The 15,195-nt window shown below is 50.4% G+C and overlaps 1 protein-coding gene across 1 annotated transcript in view; it reads right to left on the reverse strand.

Moving 5' to 3' along the window:
* The window catches only part of LOC146200526 (uncharacterized), a 128,924-nt gene extending 114,012 nt beyond the window's left edge, over positions 1 to 14,912 (reverse strand). The window contains exon 1 of the mRNA XM_084592389.1: positions 14,789 to 14,912. Within this exon, the coding sequence (XP_084448515.1) occupies positions 14,789 to 14,912 (124 nt within the window). The remainder of the gene's footprint in view (positions 1 to 14,788) is intronic.
* Between the last annotated feature and the right edge of the window lie 283 nt (positions 14,913 to 15,195).

Genomic DNA, 15,195 nt, shown 5'->3' on the forward strand with positions numbered 1-15,195 from the left:
TGTTGTTTAGCAAGAAATGGCTGCACCCTGCACCCTGCAGCAATGACAAGACGACCTTAAACTTGCTCTTGCGGAAATTTCTCCGCCCATTGCTGTGCAGTAATGGAATCTTTCTGACATCAGTCGATTAGCCTTCAAACAACTGAGAACGAACCCCCGCTGCTGCTGTCAGCTCGAAGGTGACCAGCTGGACGCTGACACTAGCAGTATCTCACGAGCAAACTTACCAACTTTTTCCGCGCAGACGTCGAATGTTTGATTGCCTTTAATACGTTTCTGACTCACCGCTATTACCTGCATCGCCAAGAAAGCAATCATCATCGCGGACAGACGCATTTTGCACGCAAAGTGTCGCCCGTTCTCTGGTAGCCTGACCACCTCTGCAGGTGACTCGAGTCCCGCATGCGAACAAGACCTCGTCGCTTTAATGACCAGGCTTGCTTGAGTGATGGTTTTCGCTCGCTTAGAATCGTGTTCCGCCGTCGCCTGCGCGTCGTTTCTCAGCTGCCCAGAGGCGCCTGCCTGGACAGTCAAAAAATAGCGCGTGACAAAGAAAGATTGTCAGCCGTGGGTGGTGTTTAGTCAGACGCGCACAGCTGTAGAACAAAGAAACAACATTTCTGGACCAAAAGGGATATATTGAGCCGTCAGTTCAAGTAAAACACGAAATTCACAGCAGAAAAAACTTAGCCCCCTGTTACACGGGCACTTTACCTGCCGTTAAGGGAAACTCCAGTTGGCCTTGACGGCCGTTAGGCGGAGTTATGCGGCAGCGCGAGCGCCGTTGGAAATCCAACGGCGATGGCCATTAACGGAGATCGCCGGTCTCCGTTCCGCCGCCGTTTCCGTCCGTTTCGTCCTGAAATAGGCAAGATGGCAACCCCCAGCAGCAACGTGTCTCCGCTGCAGGCGAGCGCTCCGGCGCAAAGATGCTGTGCCTAGACAGCGTCACTGACGCATTTTTACGTATCAACTTGTGGCAGGATCCCCTTGCTGAAATGCGAGCGCATAAACACAATGCGCCCGTGTACTCAAAGATGACGGCGCTGTTCAACCACCTCGAATCAGCTCGAAGTGAACCGACCGAACATGGAAAGTGCCGTGTGAGCGTCAGTTGAGTGGCGTTCAACTGACGCTCAACTGAAGTGCCGTTGAAAACGCCCGTATAACAGGGGTATTAAACTTTTCAGAGACGACTACCGGCTAACGGCGTTGGCTTCCCGAGTATGAACCTCTGCTGCCTGACGTTTTGGAATAGAGATTGCAGCTCTTGACTACATAACCAGAGGACACTGCACATCCTCTCATAGCGGACTGTCACCTTGCGAATTGAACCAGCCAATGAACATGCCATACATGTTATCCTTTGGTTTGCCGACTTCTGGTTGTCGCAACCGTTTCCGGAACCTGAAATCCGTTTTCTGGAAAACACCGGCAAGGGTGTTCGTCTTCTTGCCCCCTGCATTGTGCCCAATAATGAACACCAAACTCGAAACACGACTGCCACCTACGAGAAGTCGTGGAAGAGGTAAATGGGAGCCATGTGCGCGACGGCAGTTGCGTTGATCGACCACGCCCGATGAACTTAGGCAGGAAGTTACAGATAGTAATACTATATAGTTACCAATTGGCACGCGAAGTTTTAGATAGCGACAAAGTGCTAGCTCCGGTCCAAGGAGTTAAACTTCGAGAATTTTTTTCTACACACTCAACGCATTTACCAGCAAGCTTATAAAGCATAAAATGGACATTTACGAATGATAGTTTGAAGCCGATAAAATAACGGAATGAAAAACCAGCTCTGCACCTTGTACACTGCTCCATCCACAAAATTGGGAGGACGCTGAAGCTTAGCGTTCAAAATCGACGTGATATACCGCCTTTAACACCGCCTTGTCCTTCCGTGATTTTGTTTTACTTTAGGATAGTTTCATTAGGTTATGTTAGTTTAAGGGGAAAAGGAAGGCACATTGCCTGTCTCAGCTTTCGATGGATACCCACACCTACGATTAATGACATAATTTAGGCACAGGGTGGTCCACCTCTAACTGGAACATGGTCGCTGCTTTCAAAGCGCCATTGCGCCCGACCCATCCATGCAATAAAGCCAAGGGGTAGCCCATGCGAAGCGCCATCGGCAGGTCCCTGTGTGGGTGTATCGCTTTGCTTCGATATGCGCCTGTATTGGACTCAATGTTGCTTAGAAATCAGTGACCTTGCTAGAAGTGGATGACCCGGTATATTATTGCGAAAGCAATACTACTCGCACTTTCAAGCCTTCGCGCTCATCATCATCATCATCATCATCATCATCATCATCATCATCAGCCTGATTATACCCACTACAGGGCGAAGGCCTCTCCCATATTTCTCCACTTAACCCGGTTCTGTGCTAGCTGCATCCACTTGACCCCTGCGAACTTCTTAATCTCATCCGCCCACCTAACTTTCTGCCGCCCCCTGCTACGCTTTCCTTCCCTTGGAATCCAGTTTGTTACCCTCAGCGACCATCGGTTATCCTCTCTGCGCACTACATGTCCTGCCCATGTCCATTTCTTCTTCTTAATTTCCACTAGAATGTCGGTAACTTGAGTTATTTCTCTGACCCACTCTGCACGCTTTCTATCTCTTAATGTTACCCCCTTCGCCTTCGCGCTACCCGGCCGAAGTTACGTCTTAGCCACGTGACGCTGTGACGTCACAACCCCACGTGACACATGGGCTGGCAGGAGCTGCCAACTTGGGTCTCTCGTTTCACATAGGACGATTATGTCAGAATCAGCCTGCTAGGACTCTGACATTCACGTTACCCCTATAAGGCCACTAAGGCACGTTCATGTGGGTTGGTTAAAGCGGGGCTTTATATGTGGGCTGAGGAAGAAGAAAAAGAGAAGAACACTCGGTCACCCGCAGCTAATGCTTTCGCTCAATATTTGGTTCAGCAGCGTTGAACCCTTGTGATTTTTGTAAATTCCCAACCCCCTTGTATGTTTCGTACGACCTGAAGTAAAATTTAGCCACCCCGCGAGCACTTGGAGGGTTCATGCCGAACTTTATGCGAGCGCCATCTGACGAAGCACTTGTAGTGTCAAGGGAATTCGCTACCTGACGATGCACTTTGGCGCAGTGCGATAGCCATGACATTACAGCATTGCTTCTTCACATGGCTCTCGCATACAGTTCGGCATGAACCCATCAAGTGCTCGTGGGGTCGCTTAATTTTGCTTCAGGCAGTACGAAACATAGGGCTCGATAGTGCCTCTATTTTGGTAACTTCAGGCATGATACCAAACATCTCACTTACACCTTCATTCTCATGTGCTGTGTCCCCGCCTTTTTAATAATTTGCTATGTCTCATGTTATCACATTGCCGACCCCCCTTATAACAAACATGATAGTTCCACAGATGGTGTTTGCTGTATCCAAAGTTCGGAGTAAGAAGCCTTACCGTATTACAGCACGATAGCCAAGTATACATATAGTGCTCATATCATTGAAAACTGATATGTTATGAATATTTTATGCTGTCTATGCCCGTGGACCGGCGTTACTTCTCTACAGCATGCTACATGAATATTATGCAAGATATGCTTTAAAATAGCAGAGATCCTAAGCTTCTCTTCTGGAGAACTTAATCTTCAGTGCCGAGGTACCCTCCTGACTCTCTTCCTGCCGTTACTGAGCAACGGGTAGTACAAGCTGGACTCCAAGGCGATTTAGTGCTTTTCTTTACTACACACTGCATCGACGCATCAGAGAGACCTCAGCACACTTCTCCGCCTCCTCCTTATATCCGTGAGCTCCGTTCTTCTCTATTATTCTGTTGCCGGTACTACACCTGTTTATGCGTTCTGCCATACACACGACAACCACTTAGGAGCAACATGTCTGAATTGTGCTGCAAGTACTCCCATTATAGCGGCGCTGCCGCATTTCCAGGTCTTTCCTGCTCAGCCACGCCACGTGGTCCCGTCCCGTCACACGAATGACACATGGTTATCATTCTGTGCTCGGCATTTTCAGCTGCCCACTGCCACAATCTAGCACCCAGACAGATTTTGTACTCTTTGCTTGTTCACGCTCGTTGCTGAGAGCCGCGCATTTATAATTTTTTTATTGCCCAAGATGTGCCGAGGTCTATCTGAATCATTCCAGAAACTCGCGTCCGTTTCCACAATGTTCCAGGCTGCTCAGGGCAACTTCTGCGCCTTCATCTAGACGCGTCTTTGGAGTCTTCAGATTGAACTTGAAGACAAAACGAGCATTAGTAACTGACAACTACCGAGCACGATTGCAGCTAGCACCGCCGCCAAATTCCTTAGTCCTCTTGTGGGCGCAAGTCAGCCAAATGAAGAGTTCCTTCAATGCATTTCCACTCTTCATTTGTTGCCGTCAGCCTTGCCAAAACCATATGACATATAGTGGAGGGGCTGAAGCCGTTACCGTGACCATATTGCTCTAGACTATCGCAGTAGAACTTGGCCCAGCAGGTAATTTCTAATAAGGAGTCCTCTTCAAGATACCTCTAATCCATATAGCTTTTAAACATGAACTGGCGTGAAAACTGAATAAAATGTATTCCCAAAACTTCTTCGATCAAACCTCTGCTTCAGTGGGTAATATACATGTTCCCTTCTCTGCTGAGAAGAGTATTTTTAAGCTTTTTTTCTCGTCTTGATTTATTACGCATTGGGTAAGCTGCACATTTTTTAAGTGTCTGCGCAAGGTTTACCGTGCCTGGGAGACCAAGTCGTAGAATTGCGGGCCCTGTCCGGGCCTAGTCCAAGTGAGCGTCGACCCAGCCCGGCCATGGAGCCAGGGCCAGTGTGGGCTTAGGCTTCAAACGATGGGCCCAGGCCAAAAAACCAGGTCCATGCAGTGTTCTATCGTCCATATGCTTCAAATTACATCCATTCTGTGCCACCTGCACCCACATAATTTTAAAACTTCCCAATCTTATCCGTGCGCCGAACATGCTGCTGCTGCCCACCGCTATTTTTTCCTTTCTATGGAGCTACCCAGTTAATGTTATCGAAAATAGGTTATTTTCCATCCATATCCTATGCCTACTGCTCTTATTGTGAATGAGTAAGAAACTATAGACCCAACTCGATGGATTAGTGACTAATTGAGTAGCAAACTGCGACTGACAAGCCGCAAAGGAAGGAGGAGGGGAGACATTTATTTACAGCTTTGTACACAGACGTGGAGCGTTCAGTCCAGAGCAGGAGTCGCTGCCGTCGTCATCCGTGTCCTAGCCAGCAGCAGCGGAGGGCTGCGACCCATTTAGCGGGGTCACGATCGGTTATAGGTGGGAGAGAGGGGAAGGCGAGGCAAGCCCACATGACGTGATACAAGGATAAGGTGTCACAGTGGGGGCATGTCGTACAGAACTGAGAGGGATAGAAGGGGTGCAAAGTGCGCGAGTTAAAGGGATGGACACCCATTTGTGGCTGGCGGTACGCCCCAGCCTGACTGCTACTGAGTTGAGGGTGAGCGTGGAGGGCCAAGTCGTACCCACAGGCCCGGTAAAGGAGAAGGATGTCGGTAGTGATGACAGCATTGAGGGTAGGCATCTGAACTGACCGATGCGCGAACCCGGGGGCTGCCCCAATGGTGCATTCGCGGGCGAGCTGATGTGCCTGTTGATTGCTGATCACCTGATTGGGTCCAGGTGTGTACAGGAGTTTTACTTGCGTGTTGGTGCTTAGGTAAGGACGGAGGGTGTGGAGGGTTTTAGGGCTGACACGATCTGTTTGTTAATGGCGAATGGCTGATTGAAGGTCCGTGATGATGATGGCATGCTCAGCTTGGGGTGAAATGGCCTTTAAGAAAATATGCTGTGCTAGAAATGCATTGTAAATATATGGTATTTATTTCGTGTTGAATTCGCATTTTTGTTCCTATGATTAATATGAAGAATAAATTCATTACAAATATTCTCAGAGAGTGGTGACATTTCCGCTGGCAACAAATGAGGAGACTTGAACGTCATTTGAACGAACTCTTTATTGGGCTGACTTGCACACGCAAAAGAACTGAACGATCGGCGGCGGCGATAGCAACAAGCGTACTTGGTGACCGTCGATTTAGGAATGCCCGTTTCACGCGTAAGCGCTCTATTTAAAGGCTACGAAGAACGATCGAGATAAAACTGCAACCGGTTGCTAGCATACCTTAGACCATTGTAGAAACACATGCGAATGGTTTTGCTCAGCAAAGAAAATGATAAGGCGACTTTTCACGACAAAATAAATGAACCAAACAAGGGATACATAATCGATTAGTGCGCATAAATCGAAGCGATAAGTCCACGTGCCGGCAGCTGTAGAAAAAAGAATAAAGTTTTGAATGGTTCGAGGCATCACGCCCCCTTAAAAACATCGCCTGGATGGTTAAAAGTAAACAGACATGAACTAATATTGCCGCGAAACCTTCAAAACTATATTTGTTGTTTTTCAACAGCCACCGGCATACAGGCTTATCACTCTGACTTTGGATCGCGTATCAGTTTCGTAATCTTTGTTTGTTAATGCTCGATGTCGCGAGTCACACCTTTATCAGTTTCGTTGTAGCGTAAGATGCACGGAGATCTATCTCGAAGATTCCGGCCACTCGTGTGTCTTTCCACAATGCTCCAGCCCGTGCTGGTAGCTGTTTGCGGCGTTATCTAGATTGTTCTGTGCAGCCTTTAAATTGAGCGTTGACGTATGTGACGGGCATTCTTTGTTCGACGATCGACGAGCATGTGTGTTGCTATCGCATGTTTGGTGGCATGTTTGTTGCATGTTTGTTGCCACCATGTATGTACTGTGGCGGCGTCGCTGCCTCGCTGAGGCACGTCGGACTCCTGCTCTCGTAATGTACCCAGCGCTGCGGAATCTGCGCCTTGTCATCTGGAAGTACTTGTCTGATCAGCTACAAAGAGATGGTGAGGCGCGGTTTCTGCGGTGCTGGCATACGCGCTTCTTTGTTGTATGTGACAACAGGCTGAAGATGCCGGCCTTGCTGTACTAGCCTGCGAGCCTCGTATCCTCTTCCCCCCTTTCTTAAGATTGTACCCGAGGTCTTGAGTAAGCGCAGTATTCAAGCTTATATTGCGCCTTTATGCGATGTAATCGGTCGCCGTCAAACTGCTTTTCTTTTGGGGTATAGTTTCCACACCTTGATGTGCGTCTGAGTTTTATTTTCCTTAAGGGAAGAGAGGCCGTACGGACAGTTTTGGCTGTGGTTATTACTACCCTGTGTTTGATCATAGTGAATAACGTGTATTATTGACTACTGTATAAACATCGCACCCACGATCGTCTGTGGTTTCAAATGTACGTTCAAGGTACCAAATAAACTTCTCTTTTCTATCGCCGCCGCCGAGTTGCTTAGTTCTTTTGCGGGCGCAAGTCAGCCCAATAAAGAGTTTCTTTAGTGCAATCACAGACTCTTCATTTGTGTAAGCGACCTTGTCACCACCTCGTGACATCTGGTGGAGGTGCTGCCTTTTATCCTTGAAGCGAAGACCCCAACCTTGTTCCTGTCGCCCTAGGTGACCAGCCTACAGGTCACCGAACCAGCCGCCGACTCCAAGGCCTACAACCCGAACACGGTCTGCTGCCTGACCCCGCCCGACTCCGGAAGGCATCAACTTTGGAAATGGCCCAGTCAACAGCATCCGTCGTCTTCGTGCAGCCCCGGGAGCCCCCCCATCTTCCAAGGACTGCCCAGTGAAGATGCGGAAGACTGAATGAACCTTTTCGATCATGTGGCAGATTTCAATGGCTGGAACGACGCCGCGAAACTCAGGCAAGTCTACTTTGTTCTTCAAGGACATGCCCGAGTTTGGTTCGAAAATCATCAGGCAGCTATGAAGGATTGGGAGATTTTCAAGGAAGCGTTTTTGACTGCCTTTTCAAGCGTCGTCCGAAAGGAAAGAGCCCAGGCCCTCCTTACGTCAAGACATCAACTCCCTAACGAGCCTGTCCTGGAGTACGTTGAAGAGATGAAGCCCCTCTTTCGCCGCACCGACCCTAACATGACCGAAGATGAGAGAGTCAAATTTTTAATTCGAGGCGTTAAAGAATCGCTTTCTCCAGGTCTTGTTCGAAATCCGCCAAAAACCGTGGCGGAATTTGAAGGAGAAGACGTTGGACATCCGGATGCGCCACTACGAGTGACCATTTCAACAGGACTACTCAAGCCGCTACCCAAACGCATCTGCAAGCGAAGAGAATCTTCGGGGCCTCATCCGGGAGATCGTACGAGAGGAGCTCCGGCGATTGCTGTCACCATCACAACAATCCCAGGTGGCGACGCTAGCTGACGTCGTACCTCAAGAAGTCCAGCAGGCACTGGGCGTTCCTCAAGCGACTACTCCGACGGCTCCAGTGCCTGAATCAGCAGCAATGAACTATGCTGCTGCATTACATCGTCCTGCACCCCGACCCGACTTCCCAAGCCGAAGCGACCTCCCAAGCCCTTGTCGCTACCATCCTGCCCGAATGCCGCCCCTTGCCCCCCCCCCCCCCCCGCCAGTCTACCAACGATCTCCAAGCCCCAGGGAATGCGACGCCTGGAGGACATATAACAAACGGCCGCTCTGCTTCCATTGAGGTTAGGCAGGACACATCCTCCGCCACTGTCCGTACAGGCGGATCGGCCTCCGTGGTTTCGCTGTCGACGGCCCACGACCCCGTCTTGGCGAGCGACCACAGGAAATCAACGACGTCCTGCGCAGCGGAGAGCACTCGTCGCCAAGGCGTCTGTTACGCTCCCCATCACCATACAATGCCCGATTTGCGCCGCCGCACCCCGCTGTTACTTGCAAGGACGGTCTCCCGACCCCCGTAGGGGAAGCTAAAGGCAGCAACCTTTGGAGGTGAGGTTGCTCAACGGCGAAAAGACGAAGATCCTCCGCCGCCGACGACCACTAACGACGACGTAGCCATTTCATTGCCGCTTCACACGACGACATCGACGACAACACGATCAGAGCGCAAGCCGACACCGCCGCCCAGAGAAGCAATCAACCGTATGCCCCTGTCATGACCTGAAAAAACGACGGAGCCGAGATCGGACACCAAGGCCCACGTGCTATGCGAGGACGCGAATAAGCAACCTTGAAATTGATGACGATGGCTGCAGAGTCACTGCCCTAGTAGACACCGGAGCTGACTATTATTCAGTCATCAGTGGAGCGTTAGCTTCTCAGCTCAGGAAAGTTACCACCGCTCGGGATGGCCCGATTATTCGCATTGCAGGTGGCAACCTGATTACTCCCTCGGGACGATGCACTGCAAGAATGCCCGTAAATGGGAGTACTTACCCCACCAGCTTTGTTGTCTTGCATGCAGCGGTGCTCCCGAGACGTGATTTTAGGCATGGACTTCCTAAATGAACATAGGGCTATCATCGACCTCCGATCCAAACTCATCAAGCTCTCTGCAGACAAAGCCATTCCTTCTACGACTTCGATGCAACACGTCGCTCTAAACATCCTTGACGGACAATTAACCGTGCGTCCCCGATCAAGCGTCGCAGTCAGCGTAGGTAGCGCAGACTTCGAAACCGCTGAAGGCATCGTCGAAGGGAATATCTAATAGCTCTTGGAACGAGGTCTCGGCATCGCAAGAGGCATCGCGAAATTCCGGAGAGGACAAGCTCAGGTGCTGGTAACAAACTTCACCGAAGAATATCGGCATCTCAACAAGGGCACGACGATCGCTTTTCTCGACGAATTAGCGGACCTAAAAGACGTATTCGTTCTTCACGACCAACCACTGGAAGATGCACCGGACCAATTCCGTCAGCCCACATTTGGCATCTACCCGGCGTTGACCCACCGCAGAAAAGACCAGATTCGCAGTCTTCTTCGAGGATACAGGGAGTGCTTCTCGTCATCATCGAAAGTACAACAAACACCACAGGCCAAACACCGCATTATAACGGACGAACACGCCCGACCCCTGCGCCAAAGCCTCTATCCTGTATCGCCGCGAGAACGCCAGGCCATACGCGATCACGCTCAGGAAATGCTGCGTGATGACGTAATCCAGCCATCGAAGAGCCCTTGGGCGGCACCAGTCGTTTTGCTGAAGAAGAAAGACGCACACTTCACTTCTGCGTTGATTACCGCCGCTTGAACAGCATTACTAAGAAGGATGTCTACCCGCTTCCCCGCATCGACGACACTCTCGACCGGCTCTGCAATGCAAGGTACATCTCAACGATGGACCTGAAGAGCGGATATTGGCAAATTGAGGTCGACGAAAGAGATCGCGAGAAGACAGCATTCATCACACCGGACGGTCTTTTTGAGTTCAAGGTGATGCCATTTGGCCTCTGCTCCGCACCAGACACATTTCAACGAGTAATGGACACAGTTCTGGCAGGCTTGAAGTGGCAAACTAGTTTGATATATTTGGACGACGTTTTTGTCTTCTCGTCAAACTGTGAAGACCACCTGAAACGACTACAGACAGTGCTGGAAGCCATCACGTCATCGGGACTAACGCTAAAAGCAGAGAAGGGTCACTTCGCCTACGAAGAACTCCGGTTGCTAGGTCACATCGTTAGCAAGAACGGTATTCGCCGAGACCCGGAGAACACAGCTGCAATCGCACAATTCCCACCGCCTGCCGACAAGAAAGCTGTGCGCCGATTCCCTAGGCTGTGCGCTTATTATCGACGATTTGTCAGAAACTTTTGGCGGATCGCCGAACCGTTACGCAGCTTACAAAGGCTGACGTACCTTTTAAATGGCAAGCGCCGCAAGGAGAAGCCTTCGACAAACTTAAGCGCCGCCTGCAATGCCCTCCTGTACTTGGCCACTTTGATGAAAACGCCGAGACCGAAATTCACACCGACGCGAGCAGTGTGGGCCTAGGAGCCGTTCTCGTCCAGAAGGGTGCCGGACAGGAGAACGTAATCTCCTACGCGAGCAGGTCCCTCACAAAAGCCGAAATCAATTACTTGACGACCGAGAAAGAGTGCCTCGCGATCATCTGGGCCACTTCTAAGTTTCGTCCATGCCTATACGGCCGCCCATTCAAGGTGGTAAGCAACCAACATGCGCTCTGCTGGCTGGCTAATTTTAAAGATCCATCCGGCGCCTTGCCAGATACAGCCTACGACTTCCAGAATTTGACTTGACTGTCCCAGGTAGCACAAAGCGGGCTATGAAGGGTGGGCCCCGGTGGGCCCGATGTAGGCAATACAGGACAGCCCCGGTGGGCTCATTGTGGGTGCTGCAAGAGGGGCCGACGTAGGCCCGAAGGGGGCTGTCGACAAAGCCCCAATGGGCCCCACTAGGGGCCGATGCAGGCAGCCCTTTAGGGGCTGCCCACATTTTTCCGGCATTTTTAAAAGGGCACATCCCGCCAACTCCCCGCGATGGTCCTACTTTGGACCGATTTGGGCAGCCGCTTTGGAGAAATTTTTTTTTTATTTCAGTTAGCCCTTCAGAAAATGACATAGGACCAATGCGGGTTCTATAGCGCTAGCAGCACTTGGGCTCGCCCACATAATTCTCATAGGGGTCCAACGCAGGAAATTGATGGAAAGCCCTAGTCCAAGTTTTCCCAATCAATATTTATGCACACAATTAAGTAATTATTTTATACATGTTTGCACTTTCTAAACAGCCACAATATTAAATTTTACAATAATTCATAATATTTATCTAGCGGAAATGACTTAATGTACATCTTGTTCAGGCTATGGAGATGTGTGTTCTGAACAGCAGTATTGTGCCGGGAGTTGGAGGCTGTCCAAAGCAACCACATAAGAGGCAACAGTTAGCAATCAGTTTGTTTTAGTATTTGTAGCGCACTTTGCCTGAGCGCGAGAACTAAAGCCATGTAAATTTCTTATCGACTAAACATGGCAACAACTGTTATACAAATCATCTATAATAGTAATTTAGGGCAACATCTAATGCAAATATAGGTTGGAAACAATGATTGCGCAATTCCACGCACGACTTCTAGCCCCATTACGGCCAATGTGGGACCTACAGCGGTTTTGTGTGGGCAGCCCCAATTGGGCTGGACGTTGTTTTCGAACCTAGAGCCCACCTGCTGTTTCACGGGCCTTCACAGTCCCCTCAAAGGACAGATTTTGGTACCATGCGGGCACGCCCGCCTTCCAGCCCCATTACAGCCTATGTGGGACCTAGAGCGGTTTAGCTAAGGCTGCCTCATTTGGGCTTCACGAGGGCTTGCCCAAATTGAGCCCTTATTCATATTTCACCTGCCCTCAAGTAACCTACAAGGGGCCGATTGGGGCAGCATGCGGGTATGTCCGTTTTCTTGCCCCACTACGGCCGACGTTGGTCCCACAAAGATTTAATGGGGGCGGCCTCATTTCGGATCTATGAGGGCTTTACCATAAGAAGCCCACATTTAGGTTGGATTGCCCTCAAATATCCGGCAAGGGACCCTTGTGGTCTGGATGCAGGAATGTGCTGTGCATTAGCCCAAGAAACGCCGCTATGGGACCCATGCAGGAGGAGTAGGGGCAAGCCCAAATAGGGCTTGCCCCCTTTTACCCCATCGGGGACTCACGCAGGTTTTATGATGGTTGCCCCAGCCCCACTTGCCTACATCGGACCTACTGGGGCCCCACATTCTGTGCTACCTGGGGTAGTCTATGAGTCTGGCCGCAAGCATTCCGACGCAGACTGCTTATCACGCGCTCCCGTCAACGCTCCCCCGAAGGATGATGACGACGATGCCTTTTTAGGACAGGTAAGCGCCAGCAGTTTCGTAGAACAACAGCGATCAGACCCTGAGCTGAAAGGTCTAGCCGATTACTTAGAAGGAAGGACCACTTCCCCTCCTGGTGTGTTCAGGCGACATTTATCATCGCTTTAAGCAATGGCCTCCTTGTGAAGAACTTCGCAACCAACAAGACCGCGCCGCTTCTTGTAGTGCCTAAAAACCTCCGGCAGAAAATTCTGCAGGCGTTGCACGATGAGCCCACAGTAGGACATCTCCGATTTGCGCGCACGTTGCGTCGAATCCAGGAGAAGTATTACTGGCCGCGACTGCCTGCCGAAGTTGCCCACTACGTGAAGACATGTCATGAGTGCCAACGACGCATGATGCAGCCTATCAGATCAGCAGGACTACTAAACCCGATTCCGCCCTAAGACCTGCCCTTTCAACAAATTGCAATGGATCTCCTCGGCCCCTTCCCAGCTTCGTCTTTGGGTAACAAGTGGATCATCGTGGCCACTGAATACCTTACCCGTTACGCCGAAGCAGAAACACTACCAAATGGTACCGCGGCAGAAGTCGCCAAATTTTTTGTCAAACAAATTCTCCTGCGACATGGCGCCCCAGTTGTGCTCATCACGGACCGGGGAACGGCGTTTACGGCAGAGCTGACGCAAGCCATCCTGGAATACAGTCATACAAGCCATCGACGAACAACTGCGTACCATCCCCAGACCAATGGCCCTACGGACCGCGTGAATAAAACGATCGCGGACATGATCGCCATGTACGTCGACGCTGAACGCAAGACCTGGGACGCCATCTTGCCGCACGTGATCTTCGCTTATAACACAGCAGTCCAAGAGACGACCAGAGCGACCCCGTTTAAGCTTGTGTACGGCAGGGAGCCCACGACGACGCTCGACGCAATGCTGCCGCACGTAACCAACGAGGACAACCTTGACATCGCCGCCTACCTGCAGCGTGCAGAGGAAGCCCGACGACTCGCACGGCTACGTATTAAAAACCAACAGCGCACCGACAGCTGATGATACAACTTACGACGACGCCACGCAGAGTACAATCCAGAAGACCAAGTGTGGGTTTGGACACCAATTCGCCGTCGCGGATTAAGTGAAAAGTTGTTGCGTCGATACTTTGGGCCGTACAAAATCATTCGCCGCGTCGGACCACTGGACTATGAAGTCATTCCCGACGGAACGTCAGCATCACAACGGCGACGCGCACGCCCAGCAATTGTACATGTTGTACGACTGAAGCCACATTACGCGCGTTAAAGAATCTGGCGTTTAAAGTTTTGTTTGTTGCTTTGTTTTGGCACATCGAGGTGATGTTTTTTTTTAAGGGGAGAGTAATGCCGCGAAACCTTCAAAACTGTATTTGTTGTTTTTAAACAGCCGCCGACATACAGGCTTATCACTCTGATTCTGGATCACGTATCAGATCTGTAATCTTTGTTTGTTAATGATCGATGTCGCGAGTCACACCTTTATCAGTTTCGTTGTAGCGCAAGATCGAGATCTATCTCGAAGATTCCGGCCACTCGTGTGTCTTTCCACAATGTTCCAGCCCATGCTGGTAGCTGTTTGCGACGGTATCTAGATTGTTCTGTGCAGCCTTTAAATTGAGCGTTGACGAGTGCGACCGGCATTCTTTGTTCGACGATCGACGAGCATGTTTGTTGCTATCGCCGCGCCGAGTTGCTTAGTTCTTTTGCGGGCGCAAGTCAGCCCAATAAAGAGTTTCTTCAGTGCAATCACAGACTCTTCATTAGTCTCAGCAACCTTGTCACCACCTCGTGACAATATAAACTTTGGAAAGTAAGCATGAATAGCCTTTAACGCGCCTAATATAGCGTAAAGCTGGCCAGCAGCAACGGCAACATGCACAATTACCGGGTGCGCTCTGCGCCTTTCGGAATCTGGCGTGCCGTCCGAAACGAACTCTTAGCTCAACTGTCCTAATCAGCGAACCACCTTATACGGGCCGAAGTACCTGCGCAAAAGCTTTTCGATCCGTCCTCAGCGGCGAATCGGAGTCCAAACCAAGACAATCTCACGGCTTGTACTCAGCCGCGCGTCGTCGTAAGTTGTAACGTCGAGCGTCGGTTCGTTGTTGATCTTTAATGAGTATTCGGGCGAGTCTTCGGGCTTCCTCTGCACGTTGAAGCTAGGCGGCGACATACAGGTTCTTCTGGGCGGTTACGTGCGGTAGCATTGCGTCGAGCCTCGTCGTGGGCTCCCTGCGTACAAAAGGCTGAACGGGGTCGACTTGGTTGTCGTTTGGACTGTGGTATTATAAGCGAGGATGACGTAGGTTAGAATAACGTCCCATGACTTGTTTTCGGTGTCGACTTACATTGCAAACATGTCCACAATCGTTTTGTTGAGAGGCTTCATAAGTCTATTTGTCTGAGGATGATACGCAGTTGTTCATCGATGGCTTGTATCACTAAATTCCTGGATG

Source organism: Amblyomma maculatum, chromosome 2, assembly GCF_055883805.1.
Source record: "Amblyomma maculatum isolate TAMU_Amacu chromosome 2, ASM5588380v1, whole genome shotgun sequence".
NCBI lineage: Eukaryota > Metazoa > Arthropoda > Arachnida > Ixodida > Ixodidae > Amblyomma > Amblyomma maculatum.